This window comes from Neovison vison, chromosome 11 (assembly GCF_020171115.1).
Source record: "Neovison vison isolate M4711 chromosome 11, ASM_NN_V1, whole genome shotgun sequence".
Taxonomy (NCBI): Eukaryota; Metazoa; Chordata; class Mammalia; order Carnivora; family Mustelidae; genus Neogale; species Neogale vison.
In genome coordinates, this window is record NC_058101.1 from 150885472 (window position 1) to 150910862 (window position 25391).

At 36.2% G+C, this 25391-nt stretch overlaps 1 protein-coding gene across 3 annotated transcripts; it reads right to left on the reverse strand.

Moving 5' to 3' along the window:
- On the reverse strand, positions 1 to 24338 carry PBK (PDZ binding kinase). Of its 3 annotated transcripts, none has more exons than XM_044225005.1 (8): positions 24197 to 24338; positions 18803 to 18880; positions 14523 to 14616; positions 10225 to 10367; positions 9550 to 9719; positions 7924 to 8053; positions 1432 to 1605; positions 1 to 941 (listed from the first exon to the last, which is right to left on the reverse strand). In XM_044225005.1, the coding sequence occupies exons 2-8, from the start codon at positions 18858 to 18860 to the stop codon at positions 742 to 744; spliced, it is 969 nt and encodes a 322-aa protein (XP_044080940.1). In that variant the 5' UTR covers positions 18861 to 18880; positions 24197 to 24338; the 3' UTR covers positions 1 to 741. The 3 variants fall into 3 exon arrangements, with proteins under 3 accessions (XP_044080940.1, XP_044080941.1, XP_044080942.1); XM_044225006.1 differs by having other exon boundaries at positions 24192 to 24338; XM_044225007.1 differs by lacking the exon at positions 24197 to 24338 and adding an exon at positions 23578 to 23596.
- Between the last annotated feature and the right edge of the window lie 1053 nt (positions 24339 to 25391).

Here is a 25391-nt window from a genome sequence, read left to right on the forward strand (position 1 = left end):
TTCTGGTAACTGCAGTCTCCTTTATTCTATATCATCCTATTCAAATTTTATTGTTCTTACACCGGAACTATGAAATGCTTAAGACAGATCACTAAATAAAAATAAAAAAGGGATCTCCATGCAGAAAATACATTTAATAAATTAAAGCAAAAGCGAAAGACCTGGGGAGATCCAAGAGAGCAAGACAAGCCTGAACCAAAAATGCCTGTAAATACCCAAGGAGCCAGTTTTTTGAGCCTCATTCTCTCAGCTTCTGGTGACCATATTTAGTAATAAGCACATCAGCCAAAAAGGCCAGGAAAAAGTTTAATGGTTTAAAAAAATAAGCAAACATGGACTTATTTTGTAGTGCGCAAAGTGCTAATCTCAATAGATCCATTAGAATAAAGAATTTTTGAGCATTAATATAAGTAATGGTCACTCAATCTAAATTGTTAGACGTAGAGTGTATAGTATTGTGTTATTGCTAGTGTTTTAAATTGTACAAACAAATTCACATACTTAAGTAGCTAGTTTCTTAAACTTAATAGAAAACTTCTACAATCTCAAATGCTTACCATCATAAACATGTTAAATATAAATAATTGTTTAAATGTTCTAGGAGCTATGGTCCTAAAGCTGGTCACTTCAAAAAGTATAGTAATTACAGCTTATCATAGTAACTATATAATGTATTACACTAAACAGAACAGTTATATACATGAGCCAACGTAAAGCTCAGGAGTCACAAAAATGAAGGGATCACTGGACATCTATTTCCAAAGCTTCCACAATGTGTGCGGCAGAAGGGCGATCTTTAGGATCTTCGTTAGTGCATACAGAGAAGAGTTCAATTACTTTCTGGTACGTTTCATCTAGTTCTTCCATATTAACAGGAGGCCTCGTCCCCAGAGCTGCATAGTATGCTTCATCATCAAAGTCACTTTCATCAAAAGTTTGATCTGCTCAAGAGGAGTTGACACAAACAAAATAACACTAAGTCATGGAAAATCTTAGCATCTGCTCAAACTCACCCTCCAAAACAATAGCTCGTCACCTGGGAGGCAGGTGGTCTCTTCCATTACCCAGCCATGGCAGAGATGAGCTACCGTCATGGTTTACAGGTCATGAACCCCTCCCTTCTTACTACATGACAGCTCTCCAGTCAATTCCGTTGGCGAGGGGAGTTTCCAAGGAAACTTTCTGCTCTGCAGGATCTTCTCAATTTATCTCCCTATTTATTGTCAAGTAACATATATCTCATTTGTAGGAGATTAAACGGGGATCGTGCCAAATTAGTCCACATTAATATAATCCATTATCTCATGCACTAGATCAAATAACTTCCTCTTTTAAATTTTAACTTAATAGAAAGATGAAATATAATTTTATCAGCTAATCTTAGTTCAAAATGAAGAGACTGGGGTTTATAGTAAAAATATGTAGTTATACCTTCATCGTCATCATCTGGAAGATTAATGTGTGGAATAGACAAAGTCATCATTTCCCACAGAGTCAGGCCAAAGGCAAATATATCTGCCTTGTCAGTAATAATCCCATTCTCTTCCAAAGCTTCTTTGGGTTTCCAAGGCTCAGTGCCAATGTAACAGGCCTCAGGGTCAGTCACTGAAACAAGTAAAATATAAGAAAGTCGGTCTTTAGGGCAAACACTAGAAATCACTAAGAAAGGCAACCAACCTAAAGAAAACTGGATAAATGTTTTAATGGTTACTAAATATAGGTAATAAACATGAAAATACACTCAATCGCAATAAGAATTACTTTTTCCTTATCAAATTGTAAAATATTCAAAAAGCCGGCCAGTTGGCAAGGGTGTAGAGAAACAGCATTTCTCTCAGAAGGTGGCAGGAACTGGGGTGCCTGAGGGGCTCAGTCATTTAAGGATCTGACATGCCTTCAGCTCAGGCCATGATCTCAGGGTCCAGGGATCAAGCCCCAAGTGGGGCTCCCTACTCAGCAGGGAGCTTCTTCAGATTGTCCCCCTCCCTCTGCCCCTTCCCTCTCTTAAAAAAAAAAAAAAAAAAGAGAAGTGGCAGGAATATAGAATATAGATACCACAAAAGACCTCAAATAGCCAAAGCAATCTTGAGAAAGAAAAACAAAGCTGGAAATACCACAATTACAGATTTCAAGATATACTACAAAGCTCTAGTAATCAAAACAGTACGGTACTGGCACGAAAGTAGACACACTGAGGGACAGAACAGAGCCCAGAATGAAACCATGCTTATATGGCTAATTAATCCATGGCAAAGGAAGCAATCAATATATGGTACTAGGAAAACTGGACAGCAACATGCAGAAGAATGAAACTGGACCCCTTTCTTACACCATAAACAAAAACAAACTCAAAGTGGCTTAAAGACCTACATGTGAGACCTGAAATCATAAAATTCCTAAAAGAACACACAGGCAGTAATATCTTTGGCATTGGCCTTAGCAACATTTTTCTAGATCTGTCTCCTCAGGCAAGGGAAACAAAAGCAAAAATAAACTACTGGGACTACACCAAAACAACATACTTTTTTTGTACAGTAAAGGAAACCATCAACAGAACAAAAAGACAACTTACCGAATGGAAGAAAATATTTGTAAATGATATATCTAATAAGGGTGAGTATCCAAAATACACAAAGTCTCATAAAACTCAACATAAAAAAACCAAACTATTAATTAAAAAATGGCAAGAGAATCCAAACATTTTTCCAAAGATGACACACACCCAGCCAATGGGCACATAAAAAGATGCTCAACATCACTCATCATGGGGAAACTGCAAATCAAATTCACAAGATACCCCCTCACACCAGTCAGAATAGCTGGTATCAAAAAGACAAGAAATAACAAGTGTTGGTGAGGAGGTAGAGCAAAGGAACTCTCGTATACTACTGGTGGGAATGCAAACTGGTATAGTCACTGTAGAAGAGAGTACGGGGGTTCCTCAAAAAATTAAAAATAGAATTACCATATGACCAGTAATTCTACTACTGGTATTGGCCCAAAGGAAATGAAAACAATAATTCAAAAAGAAATATGCCCCTCTCAGTTTACTCTAGCATTGTTTACAATAGCCAAGACCCAGAAGCAACCCAAGTGTCCATCAATAGATGAATGGATACAGAAGATGTGGCTTACACACATGTACATATATGCCTTGTGTGTACGTATGTATGTACACACATACACACACAATGGAATATCATGGAGCCATTAAAAAAAAAATGAGATCTCACCATTTCCAACAGCATGGAGGGACCCAGAGGGTATTATGTTAAGTGAACTAACTCCAAGAAAGATAAATACTATAATTTCACTTATATGTGAAATCTAAAAAACAAAACAAATGAACAAACAAAACACAGAAACAGACTTATAAATTCAGAGAACAAACTGATAGCTACCAGTGGGATGGGAAAAGTGGGTAAAAGGGAGTGGGAGGTACAGATTTCCAGTTATAGAAAGAGTAAGTCACAGGGATGAAAGGCACAACATAGGGAATAAAGATGGTTCTGTAACAGCGTTGTATGGTGATAAGTGTAGTTATACTTGTGGTGAGCACAGCAGAACATACAGACTTGTCAAATCACTATTGCATACCTGAAACCAACATAATATTATGTGTCATCTATGCATTAATTTAAAAAATACATATAAAAGTTTTAAGAAGGGGTAAGAACTGTGTCCATCCATTTTCCTCTACATTCATAGTACCTAGCACAATACCTGACTGCACTCAATACAAAAATATTTGCTAAATCAATCAACCAATCTAGAGATAACCATTGTTAAAATTTGGGCTTGTCACAGAATACCTCGTGTATAATCTACATGAATATGTCTCCTATTAAAATACAAAACTTAAAAATAAGTTTTAAAGATTTAATGTATTTTTTCCTAACTTGTCTTAATATATACATATTTAAGTGCTATTTTAGAATGTGTTCATTTCACTTAATATATCTGGACATACCATTCCTACAAATATAAACCTATGTAATTCTAATGAAATTCTATTGTGTGGTGATACAGTAAATTAAGTCATCCCTTACTGATGGACATTCACTTAAAGTTCTGCTATGACACATATTTTTGTAACACAAATTAGTGCAGAAAAAATGAAGTATAAAAAGATTAATTTTGTTTCCCCATTACCTGTTATTTTTAAACTTCCTCATAAAGAGAAAGCCTTTGCTCAAGAGAAGAAAAATGCCTTCTCTTAATGCACGGCTGGTCTAGCAGCTTTAATAACTGCTAGGCTCACTCTAACCTTAAATTGTCTCGTGAAGCTGAGAGTTCCAGTAAAGGAGCTGCCCAGACACTTCCCCCAAGCTTGCCAATATTTTTTTTTCTTGAGAAAGCCAGATCAAATTTTAAATTTTATTTTTTTATTTTGTAAAGATTTTATTTATTTGACATCACAAGTAGGCAGAGAAGCAGGCAGAGAGTGGGGGAAGCAGGTTCTCCACTGAGCAGAGAGCCCGATGCGGGACTCAATCCCAGGACCCTGAGATCGTGACCTGAGCCGAAGACAGAGGCTTAACCCACTGAGCCACCCAGGCACCCAAATTTTAATTAAAAGTATCTATTGAAAATAAATGCCCTCAAGGAAGCGCAAACCCAGGTTTATATTTACTCAGGATGGACTGAGGCTGAGGGTCAGCCAAAATTCCAAGTGTTCGTATTTTTATCAGGATCGTTATTGTTTTTGTTTCTGCTTTCCTTTTAAAGCTACATGGGTTTTGATTTTCTGTCTCAATTCTATTTCCTCTATAAGCCTATGTCTCCTTTGCTTTTGCTAAGTTAATATATCAGGTCATTATTAAAAATACCTACTCTGGGGGCACCTGGGTGGCTCAGAGGGTTAAGCCTCTGCCTTCGGCTCAAGTCATGATCTCAGGGTCTTGGGATCGAGCCCCCCATCGGGCTCTCTGCTCAGCAGGGAGCCTGCTTCCTCCTCTCTCTCTGCCTGCCTCTCTGCCTGCTTGTGATCTCTGTCTGTCAAATAAATAAATAAAATCTTAAAAAAAAATAAATAAAATAAAAATACCTACTCTGCCCAGTTGTTTTTTTGGAATACGTTCTTGGGAATGAAATATAGGATCAAAGGGCATTTTGAAAGGGTTTTTGTCTTTAAAAAAATACCCCTTTCCAAATTGCCCAGTGTAGCAGTTACCAGTGCTGTTCAACAAGTAGTTCATACTCTCTCCCCTCAGGACACATGGCAGGATTGCACTCTCAGGCCTGTCAAGCTCAGATGGAGCCAACTGCCTGGTCCTGGCCAGTGAGTTGTGAAAGAGGGGACTTATGTCATTTCTAATCTTGAGTATCTGTTAACACAAGATTTTCTAGGGCAGCACTTTCCAACAGAACTTTCTGTGACAATAGAAATGCCCCATATCTGCATTGTCCAATATGGTAGCCAGTAACCATACATAGCTACTGAGCATACACAGTTAAAGTGGGTGGGTGGGCTGAGAACGGAATTGTTTAAAATGTTAAAATATTAATTTAGATGTAGCTAGTATCTACTGCAGTGCACATCCATAGAGCCTTTTTTTTTTAACCCTCCATACATAAAACAATGACAATATTCCATACAATGGATATTCGAGCACCTTAGGTCCTTAAGTGAGCATGCGTGGAACGCAGCCATCTGGACGTGCAGCCTGAAAAAGCCTTGGTTGTTGATGCCACTGAGTTTTTGAGGGTTTGCCGCCACAGCACAACTTAGCCTAACCTGAATGGTACACTAATCGTACTTCTACATCGCGTACAAGAGTACACGTTAAAGCTATCCTATCACTCGTAGTAGCAATGAGAAATTTTTTAAAGAATTTTTCATAGTCATGGCTTTTTTTTAAATTGCGTCTAACTTTGGTCCTTCTTAATCCCAATATTTAGGAAATATTTACTTACAATTTTTTCCACTTTTTTTTTTTACATCCTCAATCTATGAGGATGAGCGTGAGGATGGAAAACAGCTTTATTTTTCTAAAACATCCAGACATCATCATTTATTGACTCAAACACCTCTTTCCCACTAATACTAAATTGTCACTTTTATTATAACAAATTTGATATATTTGAGAATACCTGACTTTATATTTTTCTGCCTATTTTCTCATGAGTATCACTGCTTTAATTACTGTGGCTTTATAATACTTAACATCTCCTTGGGAAAATTCCTACGGGTCATTCTTTCATAGAATTTTCCTGGCTTGTTTGAACATATATCAAGGATGAACTGTTAATATGTTTATGAACTGTATTACATGTTTATAAACTATGAACTTTGACACATTCTGAAATAAAATAGATCATATTGGGATAATGCAGAATTTATGGGTTTTTTAATTCATTCACTTCCTGCTCTCTGTTTTTTAGGGCTTCATTTTTTTTTTTTCTGATGAGAACTGAATACTCAAACTTAATTTCATAAAGATTAAATAATGAAAATGTTTTAATCTGTGTAGTGTTGACAATATCAAATAGGTTTTGGTTTGTTGTTACATTCTCCTCATTTTGTAAACATTTATGTAGGTGGAATTTGATTTCAGGTAAGATTTACAAATATTTTGAATTCCTAAAAAATGCAGGTGTTTTGTTTCTAATCGTGTCATTAATTTCTAGATTTTTAGTGCTAAGTGACATAATGAATGTCAACCATTAGGCCACTTATACTATAATTTTAAATTTTTTTTTTCAGTGTTCCAAAATTCATTGTTTATGTACCACACCCAGAACTCCATGCAATACTTCCACTTTTTGTAATCTGAGGTTTTCTCTTATAATTTAATATATGTTCAATTTTAATAAATACTTGGATGCATAGAGAATGACCTTATTATCTACTCAGAACTTCTACATCTTAGTTTTGTCTATTTGTTCTATTAAGAACTGAGAAAATTATGCTAAAAAAATCTTATTTTTATTGTTTCACAAATTCTCCTTTAATATTTGAAAGTTTCAACTCTGCAGCAGTTATGTAGCCTAAAGGCTTATAATAGGCCTACCTTCATGAATGATTACAGACATCTGTATAAAGTTGCTCTATTCATCTTGGTTTTTTCCTTAGACCTAACTCATAGATTATTTTACCTTAGTTAGAAATTAAAGTGTGCAAAAGTTCTTAACAGCATTCGTTAATCTTATATTCATATCAAGAAGCAAATTGAAATGTTATTTATTAAATAACATGTTGAAAGCAAAGGCTTTCTTTACAAGGCTGGCTTTTGGTTCTCACCGAGATCTTAAATCCTCTGAGGATGTATTTATATTAGAGTGAAAAGAATGAGTAGAGACAGGCCAAGGGACAAGAAGCAGAAAGCCTTTAGTAGCACCCCACTTTCCTACTTCTACCCCGTTTCTACCAGTTTCTCCAATCTTGTCACTAAATGAATTCCTTTATAAAACCTTATTAAAAGAAAACTTTGTTTTCTAGTCTCAGATCTTTTATCACATAGAAATCCCAATCCTGGTTAGAAATGGTTCCTAAAGTCATCTTTGGTTAAAGTAGATGTTAATAAAAATGAAATAATTTACATTATGGGTGTAGTGAGTGGGGGGGGGGTGCTGGAGGCTAAGTGGAAGAGAGGAAAGGAAGGATACTGTTTACTGTATACTTTTTATACATGGTTTTTGATTTGTGAAGTACATAAGCTTATCTATTAAAATACATAAAAATTAGAAATATAAAAACTGCATAAGAATAACGTTTAAAAATTTAAATATTACTGGGGCACCTAGGTGGCTCAGTCAGGTTAAGGGTCTGCTTTCTGCTCAGGTCATGATCCAGGGTCCTGGGACTGAGCCCCCAGGGAGTCGGCTTCGCCCTCTCCCTACCAGCTGTTTGTGCTCTTTCTCTCTCTCAAATAAATAAATAAAATCGTTTAAAAAAATAATAAAAATTCAAATACTACTTACCAGTCATATTTTCATCCAGTGGTAGAGAGACTCCTACATCACAGATTTTAATTGTTTCAAAATCACCTTTAATTACAACATTTGAAGACTTTATATCTCCATGAAGCAGTTTCTTTTCTTGGTGTAGATACTAAAATAGTGGGAAATTTAACACATCTGAGCAAACACATAAACTGATAAAAATATATATGTTAACTTTCAAATACAAAAAAACAACAACTCCCTTCCTGAACTACATGCAGGGTGATCTGTCCATCATTTCAGATTACTCGAAGTCAGACAAGAGAACATCCCTGGTTACTCCAGTCTGCCATACTGAGCAGACATAAGGCGGCTTTGGAAATCAATGTCTGTTTATAGATAAGCTAACTTTTCCTTTTCAAATGCATTTCATACTTTTACAGCAAAAGGGGATACTGTGGCTTTAAAAATATATTACAATTCTATTTGAGACTAGTAAGTTTTAGAAATGAATTTGGAATCTTCAAAATGAGGCACATTTTTCACAAACAAGTTGTTAAGATAATGCAGAACAACAGATAAGGGCATTAGTTACAACAAGAAGAGGAAGCAGAAATGTCATCTAAGACTAATAGTTTATTTTACACATTAACCCTTAGTAATGATACTCACCCATAATCAAAAATAATCCTGCCAAACTCTTATTTGTTCATTCATCAGCATTTGAGCAACTACTCTGTGAGCTACTTGAAACTAGTGCAGAGACAATTTTTGGTATATACTTTTGAACACCTACTGTGCTTAATTTAAATGTTGATCATAAATTGAGTATGCTCAAATATATTTATAGTGAAATTTATTAATTCTACTATCCATAAAGTTATTTATTAAATAATTCAAATGATTAATTTAGCTTATCCTATCCATTTAAAATCAGTTTTTCTACATACATATGAAAATATGTACTTAGAAATATTGCTTTTATGCAGTCTCATATTTCACAAGTCAATTTTATATGAACTCTTAACATGCAACTTTGACGTCAACACCAATACATGCTCCAATTTCCAGTCACCCAATAGTGTTCCCAAGCCGCCGTTTCTCCTGTTCGGTTACCTACCATAACAAATTCTTTTCCTTTTGTTGTATGTATTCAAAGGCACAACAATTTATCTGACAACACTAAAAGAGCTTTTTTTTTTTTCACTTGACTTATAGATGTATATTGATATCCAAAACTTAACATCTCACAAAGCAATCTTTAAGAGGTTTGTTTACATCCACAGAGGATTAGGTTACCCCCCCCCCAGGAATAATTACTAAATTTGTGTAAAACTGATTAATCCTTTTAACCAAACCTAACATATGATCTCTATAAACAAAACTACCTGACTTGGATTATTTCAGGCTCTGTAAAGGCCTCAAACAATACTCTGCTCATCAAGATAAGGAAGCCCTGGGGCGCCTGGCCTTCGGCTCAGGTCATGGTCTCAGGGTCCTGGGATAGAGCCCCACATCGGGCTCTCTGCTTAGCAGGGAGCCTGCTTCCCCCTCTCTCTCTGCCTGACTCTCTGCCTGCTTGTGATCTCTCTTGCTCTCTGTAAAATAAATAAGTAAAATCTTTGGGGGAAACAAACAAACAAACAAACATAATGGCCTGCTTACCTTTAACCCTCTCGCCATGTTCAAAGCAACTTTTAAAATTATGGCTGCTGGAAAAGGATCTTGGCTGTCTTTATTTCGTTCTTCTATTAAGTCATTTAGAGACTTTTCACCTCCGTATTCCATAGCAAGACAAAGACTGCCATCACTGGCTTCAGTGAAAGCACGATAACCTTAAAGAAAACAGGCCATTTTCTTACAGGAATAGGAAAAAATAACAGTATTTAAGTTTTTTTACAGTAATGTGATTGGAAACTGACAAAATACAATGAAACAATTATTTATAAAGCTAGTTCAGTAGATACAATTTAAAATGACTTCCGTGTTTGCCAATAGTAACACAAATTAAAATATTTTTAAATGTTCTATGCCTTCCTAAATACAATGGTTTCACTAGTCTTATTTATGTTAAAGATGAAAATAAGGAAATTATCTACATGAAGGTCATTTTATATTCCTGAATTCTCTACAGTGCCAGCATCATAATGAGTATACCTAGTCCCATTAAATTTTAAAAATACATAAGCAACTAAAAATATAATTCTTATTTTAGAACATTCACAATAATCTGGTTCTTGCCAAACTCCAACACCACCTTCATTTTGACACTGGTCAAGAGACTGTATAAACTGTTTCTGAATAAACACATGCACTACTTCAAGATAAATTTAAACTTACCTACAATATTTGGATGATGGAGGTTTTTCAAAATCTTAGCTTCATCTATTAGTCTCTTTTGATACATACTTTGATAATGATCATTACATCTAGGGTTAATCTTTTTCACAGCCCAAGGAGAATGAGACAAACCTCTGGGAGATCTTAAAAAAATAATCAAACAATATATGGAAACAATAATAACATAATGCATTTCAAATGACTAACAAGAACATTCAGATTTTGGAAAGCGTTCAATAATAATTTGTTTAAAAATTTTTTACAAATATTTTCGACTCCTGGGACACCTGGGTGGCTCAGTCACTGAAGCATCCAACTCTTGGTTTCAGTTCAGGTTATGATCTCAGGGTCATGAGATCGAGCCCTGCATTGGCTCTGTGCTCAGTGCACTGTCTACTCAGGACTCTCTCTCCCTCTCACCCTCCCCCACCTCCATGCACGCTCTTTCTCAAATAAATAAATCTTTAAAAAATTTTTAAAATAAAGTATTTTTGATTATCAACACCTCTGCTACATATTCTTTTTAATTGGAAGATATATAGCTCATATATCTCTTAGTTACAAGAGAAGTCTGATATCTATTGCTGAAAGGGAAGGGTTAAAAAGAGACAACTAAAAGGAAAAAGATGAACATTATAAATTCTAAACTTCAAAATTATTATACTATTTTCTAATTTTTCCATTTCAGCATGTCAGACTACCAACTACTTATCAAACATTTAACTATATGTACCAGAGGTAAGTTATAGAATGCTAAGTAATAAAGACTACTATTCAAGAAATTTAAAGAAGAGATGTATGAGAAACATTTGGCCCATATACAGTTGTGCAAAGAGTAACAGACTGTTCTTCACCAACAAATATTGTGACTCCACAGTAACCGATCCGTCCTATACCTTCCATCATATACTCAAAGACACAAGCGTAAGGAGATAATGAACACAAATGAGAAAAAACATAAACTGTCTGTTTTCTAGGAAGCGTCAGTCATTTTCAGAATATTTAAGGGGAAAACATTCTAAGGTTTAAATAAACAGGTGGAACAAAGTCAAGGAAAAGTTACCTGATAAAGTAACTCTGCAGTTGCATGGGATGACAGCAAATTAAGAAGAACAAAGTGTATGCAGCATATGGGCAGGAAAGCTAATGAAAGAGCCTCGAAAGTTAGAGATAAAACGTTTTACCATAAGAAGATAAAACAGACTAAACAAAGAATCAGGAATCCACTGTTTTTTACTAACTCATGAACATGGCTCCATGATTGCAGGATCTTTTTTTTTTTAAATCAAAAAACATACACTCAAAGGATCACTAGATTTCTTAATTCACATCCATCTATCATAAGTCTATCCAAAGTATTCTTAAACCTCCAGTTTTAGATAAGAATAGCATTTAAGGATGACCTCTTCCATGTGATTTTATTATGAAAAATATATTTTTCAAATTTCAAAGTGTACCCCTCAGCTTCTGAAGATTTAGAATTCAGTGAACAAATCCATCTTCACCTTTTCCACAACATATCTGAATCTACCGAACACCAAGAACATATTTACGAAATCTGAATAAAATATTTTGCCAAGCTAAAAATTGATTCATTGAAAAGACAAAACAGGCAGATTTTTAAAATGAGATTGCACAAGGGAAAAAATGAGACCCAAATAATATTGCCAACAAAAATAGAGACATAACCACAGATTTCTCAGATAAAAATTATAAGTGAATAAACACTAAAACTTTTGCCCCAATAATTTAAAGGACAAAATGGACAAATTCTTAGAAAAATGTAAGAAACCCGACAAAAGAGAAAATGTAATCAAGAGTTTAAAATATTCCCATAAAAAATACAAAGCCTAAATAATTTTACAGGTCAGTTTACTAAACTTTCAAGGAACCTATCATTCCATCTTACACAAATTGTTCCAGGGAATAGAAAGAAAAGGGACTATGAATCTAGCATAACCTTAATAAATCAAATAAGGACAACAGAAAAAGAAAAATCACAAACCAATTTCACAGACATAAAAATCTTAAATAGCAAAATAAATTCATCAGGTTTATTAAAAAATAATAATGTGTCACAACTAAGTTAATCTAGGAACGTAAATTTGATTTAACATAAAAAATAGACTTCTTGGTTAAAAATATAGATTTCTAGCTTATACATACACAATTAATTACGATCTGTCCCAAGCCCCATTAAAATAAGAGAAAATGGGTATTTGAAGACCTATACCCAATGAGAGGGATAGAAATAATGAAAAGGAGATAACAACACACTTTCGGAAGCTTGGAAGAGCATGGGGAAGCCCATGAAAGTGACAGACTAAACAGGCCTACTGACCTTCTTGAAAGTCACTTAAAAAGCAGGTGAATTTCTAGACACACCCTCCCCGATTCTGCATCAGCTGTCTAGCTATTCCCCCAGCTTCTGAACACTGGAGACCCACTTTGGAAGGGTTAAAGCAGAGGACTTTAGCCTGAGGTTTACTGCCATAGTTGAGAACTCGTGAAGCACACGGGAAGAGTAATCCATGACCATATGCATATTAAATGCTGAATGTGTTTTCACATGATGTGTTATACTGGTTTATTAACATCCAGACCAGGATAGAGAGCACTTACAGCACCCTCAAAAGACTTAGGATGCCATCTGAAAATGCAAAATGTTAAGATAATTAACGAAAAACAAGACAGACAAAAATGAAAAAATAGAAGTATCAGAAGATGAAGTTGTTGGAGAAAGCTCCCAGAAAGCAGAGCAAAAAGAAAATCAGCCCCGCACCCAAAAAAGAATAATAGGAATTCCAGATAGAGAAGAGAATAATGGGGGTGAAAATTATCAACAAAGTAATTTAAAAAACAATTTCCAAAGATTTAAGAGTAAGAATTTTCAGATTCCAGAAGGCCCACACCCATGTATGTCATTGTGAAATTTCAGAACATGGTGACAAACAGAAGATCATACGAGGTTCCAGGACAGTGGGAGGGACAAATAACCTAAACCAGATTACATAAAAAGAAGCAGCATCAGAAAGGCTTCAGAAATCTCAATAGTAACATTACAGGCTAGTAAACAATGGAACAATGACCTCAAAATTCTAGAGGAAAATTATTTCCAAATAAGAATTCTGACTCAGAAAAACAAAAAGGCCCATTCAAGAATGAGAGTAAAATGAAAACATATTCATAAATGCAGATTTGCAAAAAAGTTATTTCCTGTACGTCTTTCAATGGGGAGCTACTACGTGCCCTCAGTCAAAATAAAATATAAACCAAGAAATAGTAAGATAGAAGATACAGAAAAACAGAGAGCCCAATTCACCAGAGAAGTGAAGGAAATCTCGACCAGTTAAAAAAAAAAAATCCCGGGTGCACAAGGCTATGTTAGGAGGAGTAGTAGGTCAGTAGGTGACTACTAGTGTCAGTATCAACAATGTGAAATTTTCTAATTAAGTCTTGCCTACAGTAGAACTTTGTTGGTAACACACATTTTACATTTAAGGATTTTTTTTAAAGGGAGGGGAAAATAAGACTAGTCATAAATCTGTGAGAATTTTTTCTTTCAAAATAACAAGCTTTTAGGCACTAAAAAAATGAAGGTCTAAAAAACAAATAGCCCAAGAACACACGAAGGGAGTGTTTAAACTACAAATATTCAAGAATAGCCACTTAGTAAAATAATTGCTATGCTAGTCTCAATTCATTACCTTTTTTATTGAAGAAAGCATTTCTATTTGGAAACAATATAAACCTAGATAAAGCTAACGATATGCTGGTAGTCAGGCTGATTCCAAGAACGCATTAAGGAATATATATTGACAAGTTATTTGCCACTTAATAAATAAAAGTACAGAGTAATGGATAAAAGAAACAACTTTAAAAAAATGTTTATTGATATGTATAATTTCACTCTTCTTTTAACACAATTTTCCTACTTTAAAATCAAGCGTATACCCCTTTTTTAAGGTTTTAATGTATTTATTTAATAGAGAAAGAGATTGTGTGTGTGTGAGCAAGAGAGCACAAGCAGGGGGAGCAGCAGAGAGGAAGAAGCACACTCCTCACTGAGCAAATTCCTTCTCCTTTAATAATCCATCAGTAGGAAGGTAAGAGAAAAGTTAACCAGGCAAAACTCTGGCAAAGTTATAAAAGGCTTCTAAGAGAGGAATATAGCAGTCAGATAAGACCAGGAACATATCTGAGATCAAAATATTTGAATTTTCATCTTCCTTTTTGTCTTCAATTACAGAGCAACTAGGGTTCCATGTGAAAAGTTTAATGTGGAATGTTATACTCACCTTTTCATAAGGTAGACGTTTACCCCAGTGCCAAAGCCAAGCTTCTGCATAAATGGAGAGGCAGGAATATTTATACATGCAGTTGAACATAATGCTAAATGTCAGAAAGAGAAATAAAAAATATAAAATGAGTATTTGAAAAGACCTCAACTAAAGCATTAATTGGCATAGTCTTCTAGAGAGCAATTTGATACTAACTACCCTAATTTTAAGTGGAAACCCTTTGACCAAATCTACTTTTGAGGCCCTGTCTTACAATAACACCGAAGCAGGGGACAGCAAACAGCCTATTTTCGTTTGGCTCACAAGCTAAGATTTGTTCTTAGATTATTAAAGTGTTGTTAAAAAACAAATAATAATAATCCACAGAGTCCCTATGTGGCCCACAAAGCCTAAACTATTACTGTATGTTGTTTGCCAACTGTGTACTACAGCACGTGTGCAGACATCATACACACACATGCATGCACACATATATATTTGAATATTGGTATTTGATTTTGTGACTGCAAAAAAACAAAAGCCTAAGTAGGCATCATTAGGGTCATAATTACACTGTATCTGTATTGCAGAGCTTTATGTAGTCGTTAAAGAAGATGATATGGAGGAGTTCTACTTTTGTTCATGGAACAAATGAACAGCCTTCTTGCCATGAATAACTAAAACACTTGACAAAATGTAAGTTTTCAGACATTTGACGACAGGCAGAGCAGGGTTGTGAACTCTGAGTGAAGAGAAACAATGATGTGAGCCCTATCACAGCCCTAACTTGCTGTTTTAAGGCAATTTCTGGGCTGCAGTGCAAAGAAACACAGCCCAGAAGTCTCGTCAAACTCAGGAGACAGAGATCAGAAGTCCAAGAGACCTAAGTAGCTAGAATTTGTGGAGTAGAGAACAGAGAATAGGGAGCCACAAAATGAGAGAGAAATCTCCAGAGACCTGAAAAGAGGTCTCCCTCTTTTCAGTGTTATAAGCACATCCAATGGATAGACCCCCCCCCCCCCCGCCGCCAAATCAGGGAAGACACCAAGTGTAAACAGTAGACTAAACAGCTGTCAGAGAGCACATGGGTCCAGGAATGGTTCAGTTACCAACAGCCAGGGTGTGGTAACTCAGTTAATACCCAGGGCATTGAATAAAGTCCTCTAAACAGTCCAGCTAAATTGTAACCCAAGGAAAAGGTTTACAACAATGCTTAAAAGCAAACCTCAAAAAAAACAAGCTAATGTGCAGGTAACGTTAACTGGACCATCACAAAACCACACAGTCCTCCAAGGAATGATGAAATCTAGCACTCAACAATGTAAAATGTCCAGCAGCCAATAAAAGAACTACCAGGCATGAAAGAAGAAATATGACCCACACCAGGAGAAAAATAAACCAACAGCAATATACCATAAAAAGACAGTGATGTAGAATTAGGAGGTAAGTACCTTAAAATAGAAATCTTAAAAATATGCTCAATAATGTAAAGGAAAATGTGAGTGTAACAATAAAAAGAAGATGTAAAAAAAGCTTCTAATGGAACTACAAGAAATAAAAAAGACAATGGATAAGAATTAGAGCATCTAGAGATGCTGTTAGAAAAGCATCTAGAGAAGAAGGTAACTAAATTTTAAGACAAAGCAACAAAAACTACCAAAAATGAAATACAGAAAAAAAAACACAAAGAAATAATCAGCAAGCTTTGGGACAATGGCAAAATAGTAGATTTGATCCAACCACAGAGAATTACATTAAAGGCTGTCTAAATACTGTTGTCCAGTAGAATTTTCTGTCATGATGGAAATGTTCTATATCTGTGTTGTCCACTATGGTAGCCACTGGCCACATGTAGTTACTGAGCACTTGAAAAGTAGCTAGTACAACTAAGGAACTAATTTTGTAATTTTATTTTTAATTCATTTGGACCTAAATTTAAATAACCACATGTGGCTAATGACTGAACAGTCCAATTAAAGGCAGAAATTGTCAGAATGGATAAAAACAAAACAAGACATAATTATTTGCTATCTATTATAAACTCACTTTAAATATAAAAACATAGATGAGTTAAAAAGTTGGAAAACATCCTATTCAAACAGTAATCAAAATAAAACTGGACTGGTTTTATCACATAAAAGTGAACACATATCACATAAAATGAACTTCAAAGAGTACAACACTGGATAAAGACATTTCATAATAGTAAAGTGGTAAATCATCAAAAGAAATAACCATCCTAAATGTAAAAGTATCTAATAACAAGCTCCAAAATATATAAACAATCACTGTAGCACTCAAAGGAAAAAGTAGGTAAATCCACAATTGTGGTTTGGAGATACCTCTCTCAAAAACAGAATAAGTAAAATTGGTAGAGATACAGAAGACCTGAACAAAACAACTTAAGTCAATCAGCTTGACCTAATTGATAGTCATGGAACACTGTACCCCTAAGCAGCAGAAAGCATGACCTTTTCTCTCTTTTTTTTTTTATTTGACAGAGATCACAAGTAGGCAGGGGGCAGGGGGAAGCAGGTCCCCCGTCGAGCAGATCACGACCCGAGCCAAAGGCAGAGGTTCAACCCACTGAGCCACCCAGGCACTCCAGCATGACTTTTCAAGTGCCTGAAGCATTCACCAAAATAAATAAACCTCAAGACAAGAAAGAAAATGTAAAATACCAGTATCAGACATGAAAAAGGAGATATCACTACAGATCCAACTGACATTAGAAGGATCATAAGGTAATAAAGAGTATATCAAAGATAACATTTTGCCAGTATATTTGACAATTTTAAAGTGAAAAACTTTATTGAAAAACACTAGCAAAGTTAACACAAGAAGAAATAGATAATTTGAAGATCCCTATGCCAATTAACTTGTGAAGTCACTGTTAAAATCTTCCTCCTGAGAAAACTTCAAGCCACATACATGGCTTTACTATCAGTAGAAGAGGAAAAACCAGTTAAGGAAAAAAAAAAATTATCAACTCCACATATACTTTCCAAGGAAAGAGAAGGAAACACTCCCCATCATACTTTATGAATATAAAATATACTAATATCAAAACCAGAAAGACATTCCAAAAAAAAAGACTATACAGTCCAATATCCCTTATGAACACAGAAAATATTAGCATACCGAATCAAACAATACATAAAATACACCAGGAGCAAACTGACTTTACCCCAGGAATGAAAGGTTGGTTTAACATTTGAAAATTAACATAAGTTACATTTAAAGACTAAAAAAAGGAAACTATCTCAACGGATTCTGAAAAAGCTCTTGACAAAGTTCAACATCCATTCATAATAACCTTCAACCTGATGAAGGATAATAAAAGGAAATCCCTCACTCTGATAAAGGATAACTGAGGACACCTGGGTGGCTCAGTGGGTTAAGCCTCTGCCTTCTGTGCAGGTCATGATCTCAGGGTCCTGGGCTCGAGTCCTGCACTGGGAGCCTGCTTCCACCCTTCCCCACTGCCTGCCTCTTTGCCTACTTGTGATCTCTCTCTCTCTCTGTCAAATAAATAAATAAAATCTTAAAAAAAAAAAAGATAACTGAAAAACCTACATCTAACATAAAACTTCACTAGGAACAAGGGAGGTATGTCTAATTCACACCTCTTCTATTCAAAAATATGCTAGAGCCAATGAAATAGAGAAAGAAAAAAAGAAACTAACACAGACTGGTTAAAAAAAAAAAAGTAACACTATCTTCATATATTCATCTACAACAGTACCAACTATGTATGTAATAGCCTAAGGAACCCATAAAAAGCTAATAGAAGTGACGTTAGCACAGTTGCAGGACACAAAGTCAGTACACAAAAATCTACGTACTAGAAATGAACAAGGTAAGATTTTCTCCTAAATTATCTTCCAGAAAATGTATAATTTTAATCATTTTTGTATGATTAAAGTAGAGATAAATTTGCATATGAATATCCAAAAGCTTTTATTTGTTGAAAAGATTACCCTTTATTCACTGAATTGCCTTAGAAATTCTTCCCCCACAAGAGCACTGCATGTACCAGAAGGGGAAAGCTAAAGTATTTCATGGTTCAAATTAATTCTTTACCAGAGAGAACCTCCAAATCTGTTAGAATATCAATAAAATTACCCACTAGATGGCCAAACCCTGGCCTACAAAACAAGTCTTATTAAAATCAACATTACAAAGAGGACTTACGCTAAAATTGTATGTGTATGATAAATAATAATTAAAGGATCAAACTCTAATAATACTAAGACATTTCTATAGCAATAACAACGAAAAAAGATTTTATATCTCACCAGATTTCTTTTTTTCAGATACTTTGCTTGGTGTCTTGAAATTATTGATTTCTTCCATTGTAATAAACACTTTAGGTCCTATGATAAAAACAAATTGAAAATTACACTGCAGTTATACAGAATACAACTCTTATTCATGAAGGGAAAAAACCCTATAACACTGTAACTCAATTTATCATATAAACATAAAATTTGAGAACTGAAAAAAACCAGGACAAATATTTAGTCCAATTTTATTTACAATGAGAACACTGAGACCTAGAGAAGTAGAACTACTTACCCAATGTCATACTATTAATTATTAGGTTTTTATGCTTGTGTGTTATTAAAAAGTAATATACATACTAGGGGGAAAAAAGTTATATATGAACTTGGTTAAAAAATAAAAATCACCTAGTACATAAAGTTTCCCTCTCACTTCCCGGAGGTCATTGTAAACAGGTCTTTCATACATTTTAGAGAAATTGTCTGTGCAAGCAGCATTTATTCATAACAGCCAAAAAGAAGAAGCAGAAGTATTCATCAGATGATGAATAAACAAAATAAGGCATACAATATACACAACAGAATATTATTCAGTAATAAGGAGGAGTCTTGATATATACTACAGTATGAATGAACCTTAAAAAGATTATGCTAAGTGAAAGAAGCTGGACACAAGAGGCCACATATATGATTCCATTTATAGAAGATGTCCACAATAAACAAATCCACAGACAGAAAACAGATTAGTAGTTGACAGGAGCTGGGGAGAAGGGAGAACACAGAGTGACTCCTGGTGGGTGTGGGGTTTCTTTTCGTGATGATAAAAGTGTTCTAAAATTGGGTAGTGATTTAATATACTCAATTCAGACTATTTCTAAAGTCACTACATCATATATTTTCAGAAAGTAAATTTAATAATATGTGAATTATATATCTCAAAAAGTTTTATAAAAATTATCTATCAACAAAAAATACACATACTGTGTATACAAGCAAGTTAATCCAAGCTTTTTATTTCTTCTGTAATACATCTGTTAAAGAATCCTTTTTAATGAAAATTTTAAATATTACTTTTTCTTTATTAAAAATAGTTTGGTTCATATTAGATTTATTATAAAGCAAACTGTCACTACATGTCTATAAGATTGTTTGGTTTGCCTATTAAAAAAATTGGGAGGCAGATTAAGGGTTTGTATCCAAAATATATAAAGAACATAAAAAAATCCAATTAAAAAATGAGAAGACTTGAATAGACATTTTTCCAAAGACATAACAGATGACCAAGAGGCACATGAAAAGATGCTCAACATCACCCCATCAGGGAAATGCAAATCAAAATCACAGTGAGACATCACCTCACACCTGTCAGAATGGCTAAAATCAAAACCACAAGAAACAACATGTGTTGGTGAAGATGTGGAGAAAAAGGAACTCTCATGCACTGTTGGTGAGAATGCAAATTGGTGTAGTCACTGTGGAAGACAGTATGGAGGTTCCTCTAAAAAACTGAAAACAGAACTATTCTATGATCCAGTAATCTCACTACTTGGTATTTGCACAAAGAATACCAAACACTAATTCAGAGGGATATATGCACACAAATGTTTACTGCAGCATTATTTACAATAGCCAAATTATGGAAGCAGCCCAAGTGTCCATCAATAGATGAATGGATAAAGAAGATGTGGTACATATATGTAGTGGAATATTACTCAGTCATAAAAATGAAACCTTGTTGTTTGCAACAACATGGATGGATCTAGAGAGTATAATGCTAAGTGAAGAAAAATACCATATGATGTCACTCATATGTGGAATTTAAAAAACAAAACAAACTGGAGGTGATGAAACAAAAAACAGACTCTTAACTACAGAGAACAAACTAATGGTTACCAGAGGAGGAAGGGATGAGATGGGTGGAATAGGTGAAGGGGATTAAGAGTACACTTATGATGAGCACTGAGTAATACACAGAACTGTTGAATCACTATATTGTACACCTGAAATGAATATAACACTGTATGCAAACGACACTGGAATTTAAAAAACAATAATAAAATAAAATAAAAATTGGCAGGTAGAGAGAACATATGTTTAAATTTTGAATAGAGCTCTTAATAAATAGTATTTTTAAAAATTCTGCCAAGAAAAATCACCTCAAAGGCCTACCTTTAATTGTCTATTAATGAGAAGTTTGGTTTTTTTTAATTAGTTACAATCACCACTGTTTTCAGATTTGCCTGAATTTTGAACACCAAAGATCTCCTTTTCATGCAAAAATACCCTAATTTTATCAAGCGAAACATTTGACTAAAAGGAAGGAACACATTTTTCAGGACATTTGAGGTCTTTCAGGCAGGATAAACCATTTTAACAGAGGGTTGGAGGAGCTACTTCCACTTGGGAAATAATTTCCCCATATGGTTCTGATTGCCCTTCTTCCATCTTCATTCATTTGCCCTCAAAAGAAGTTGTGAGGGAGCACTCAATGAGCTTCTAAGATTCCTATGTACCTATGAGAAGCCATTCTTCATTCACTCAGTCAACACACAAACTTATTGAACATGTATTATGCACCAGGCACTGTTCTATGCACTGGAGACCCAACAGTGAACAAGACCCAAACAAGACAAATACAGAAGATAATGGTATAGGGACTGGGGAAATATACAGCAGTGAGGTGAGACGGGCTGAGACAGGAGCTCCTTTCAAGGAGCTTGAAATTTGAAATGGGGTGGTCCAGAGAGGTCTCCTTGAGATGTTTAAAAGAAGTAAGGGAGCTAGTCCATGCAAATATCTAGGGGAAAGCTGCAGGACAAAAGTAGTAAATACAAAGGCCCTGAGGCTGAAAGTATTCAAGGGAAAGCTAAGAGGGCAGGGCTAGGAAAAGGAAGAAAGAAATGAAGTCAAAGAGATTGGGCATGAATGAGAGCAAACCAAGTGCAACACTGAAGCCACAAAGACCTCATCTTTTCTTCATAGAACTTCTGTCACAGGATTTCAGCTCTTGCTGAGAAAGGGGAAGATATTGGAGGGTTTTACAAGGAAGAGTGATATACTCCATGTTGTGTTTCGACAGGATCACTCCCACTTGTATTTATTAACTGAAGGGGAACAAGGACAGACAAAACACTGCAATAATCCAGGAGAGATATGGTGGTTTGGATCAGGATGGTAACAGTAAAGAGATGGTGAGAAATGGTTGGGTTCTGGACGTATTATGAATCTGGAACCAAGAAGAATTCCTAATGTTTGGATTTTTGTTAGGAATGAGAGAAAAGTCAAAGACAGCTCCAAGTTTTCAGACTGAGCAACTGAAAGAATAGAGGTACCATTACTCAGATCAGGAAGTCATTTTTTCTTTAAACTTTTTTTTAAAAGATTTTATTTATCTATTTGACAGAGAGATAGAGAGCACAAGTAGGCAGAGCAGCAGGCAGAGGCAGAGGGAGAAGCAGGATCTCCGCTGAGAGGGAGCCTGATGAGGGGCTCGATCCCAGGACCCTGAGATCATCACCTGAGCTAAAGGCAGCCGCTTAACCAACTGAGCCACCCAGATGCCCCAGGAAGTCAATTTTGAATACCTGATTAGACACCTGAATAAAAACGTGAAATAGGCAGCTGGATATAGGTCTGGAATCCAATCTGAAGGTACAAATTTGTGGCATATCAGTATATATATAGTATTAAAGCCAAGAGACTGGTTAAGATCATCTAAGGAGTAAGTAAAGATAGGAAACACAGAACTCTGAGGAATCTCAACATGAGAGATTAAGAAAAGAGTAAACTGACAAGGAGCCAGAAAACTAGGATGCAAAAAAATCCCACAAAGTGAGGTATCCTGGAAATTTTACTGCCTTTTAAGTCTCATTGCCCTTTCCCTCAGCATAAAGAAGATCTGATCCTCAGAAGCAGCATAAAATCTTCCTCCAACTAAAAACATCTAAGTTTAAACAAGGCTTTTAATATTACATTCTAGAACACTCGAAGACTCAGTCCCGCTTCCCACTACAGCCTACTTGCACCTAAAAACACTACACCCTCTCCATCTCACGGTTGTCTGAGCACCTTCTGTTATGGCAAAATAGTTCAGGCCTCAGGCAACTGAAAGATGGTTTCTAGCCACTAGTCCAAACTCACAGATTTGATATATGTAATCTATATACATATAGATCTATCTCTTTCTCTATATATAAATGCTAAACAACCACAGTGTTCTGAATCTCAAGGTTTTTACAAAGGTAGCAGCATTAAATTGTGAATATCTTACATGACGATACATTAGAAATGAAAGTATTATGACTGTGGGCAAAATTTCATTGTCTATGGAGTATTTAGGAGATTTTTTTAAATCAAGTACTGTTTAAGAAGCAATATTTAAGAATTAACAGAGCTCAGCAAGTTAATCAAAAGATCTATTGGATCAGATGTCAATAACTTTGGTATGCGAAGCCATTGTAGGACTAAACACATGGACACTAGTGGGCAGAACTGAAGTGTATAGACAGGCAACAACAACAAAAAAGAAACAAAGAAAAAAGAAAAAGCAGAAATACAGAATTGGTAATGATAATGAGAAAAGGAAATAGAGGGGGAAAGAAGCCTGAAAAAGAAAGGCAAAATTCTGATCGGATTATTTCTAAGGTCCTGCACGCTTTACATCCCAGGGCTTCCTGGAGGTAGAAGCACAAACCGTTTACCCACCCCGTCTGCTCCCCCCCACCCCCCATCCAGGAGCTTTCAGAAGGCTAGTAGTTAAAATCCTTCTTCCACCAGCTCAGTCACCTCACCTGAAAACTGGAAGCAACATTAGACGTGAAGTTCAAAGGAGGGAACCGTGCTTTCTCAAGAACCCTCTTTTTCAAGCCCTACCCTCTCTGTTTCCACCAGAAATCCCTCACCAATTCCAGCCGCCCTGAACTGAGCTGGAACTGAGATTCACTGGGCGGCGGTAAGAAACCAGCGTTCCCACCAAGCGCAAGCCTGTGTACGGATCTGGTGCATCTAAGATGTCCCTAAAACCTGGGGTCTCGCCTGGAGCAGAGACCCGGGCCTCTCGGCGTCTGTCTGTGAAACCAACCGTAAAATAAGGGCAACCCGCTAAATCCTTGGTCTTGTCCTACGGATCTTCCATAAACAGTACAGACTGTTAGGCTTCACTTCGAGGAAAGGGCAATTTCTTTCTTGAAATCCCCACCCTACCCTGCGATTCAGATGCGCACGCGGGTTTGGGTCGAAAACACTTTTCCTAAGGGAATTCCCCATTGAACGCCACATTCCCAACGTCACCTTTCCCTCTGGGCCCCGAGCTGTCACCAAGCAAACCTAGAGGCCGCGGCTCCGGGGGGCGGGGGCTCTGCCCCAAGCCGGGCCCACGCGCGGTTAGGGGTCCACCAAAGCCCACCTTACCGCAACCGCGCCGGGGTGGAGCGGTCCAGGCTAAGGCTGTCTTGAAAACGGATCCCGAGTGGCCCTCAGCACAACCGCGGGCTGCCTCAGGGCCCGCCACCCGCCGACACGAGCACTCCGTAACAGTCGTTGGGACGGGACGCTCCCCGCTTTCAAAACCGCGCGCGCCGCCCTTGCACGGCGGCAAACTACGGGGCGGCACGAAGGACATAACAAACCGTATTCGTCGTTCTCGGCATTCCTCCTCCCCCCGCCCCCCGCTGGCTTTTCCTATCTCAGCGATTCCATCTTACTATCAAATGCGGACGCCTTGAAGACAAACGAAAGAAAGAAAAGACAAACTGATTTTTACACATCCTGTCAGCCATTCAGAGGGACAACTTCGGTTAAAAAGAGTTCTATCCATGCATGTACTTAAGGCCGAAATTCTTCCCCAATTACGAACACCGTTCTTAAAATGTGTAATGATGATTATATAAATTTTATTAGAGATTGATTTGGCCTTGACACACTCTAAAAACGCATTAATCTAGAGTAACAATCATTTCTGGCTACGAAGACAAACAGATATTTTGAAATTTTGCTAACTCTTGGCAATTACCACATTCAGTTCAACGTTTGTTCATCTCTTTCTAGAGCATCATTGGGAGGGCACTACCATTGGCCAAGTGTGTGTTGACTGTCCACTGCATGGTAAGGACTATAGTAATTATACAAGAGGCACAAAGATGATCAAGTCATAGAATGACCTCCTGCTCAGGAGGAGCTTGGACTCTATGGGGTGGGAGAAGGGGAGGGTGAGGAAATGCCCTAAGAAAACACACACACGCATATGCACACAATATAATACAAAAAAAGACTATTTTGTAGGTTATTATGATCATAAACCCCATCTTTCTTTTTTTAAATTTAAAATCAATTAATTAATATGTAGTGTATTATTAGTTTCGGAGGTGGAGTTTAGCGATTCATCAGTTGCATATGACACCCAGTGCTCATTCCATCATGTGCCCTCCTTAACGCCTATCACCCAGTTATTCTATCCCTCACCCACCTCCCCTCCAGCAACCCTCATTTTATAAACTCCATTTTTCAAATGAGGACTCTATGGTACAGAAAGGGTCATTTACCTAAAGTCACAGAGCTAGTAAGCGGTAGGATCAGAATTTGAACACATGTTGAGCTTAGACTTCCT

Coding starts and splice junctions, on each gene's coding strand:
- PBK (XM_044225005.1), bottom strand. CDS start 18,860: ATGGAAGAAATCAATAATTTCAAGACACCAAGCAAAGTATCTGAAAAA. Junction 14,617..18,802: donor ATCTGAAAAAAAGAAATCTG/GTGAGATATAAA, acceptor TCTGACATTTAG/CATTATGTTCAACTGCATGT. Junction 942..1,431: donor TCCAGATGATGACGATGAAG/GTATAACTACAT, acceptor CCTCTTGAGCAG/ATCAAACTTTTGATGAAAGT.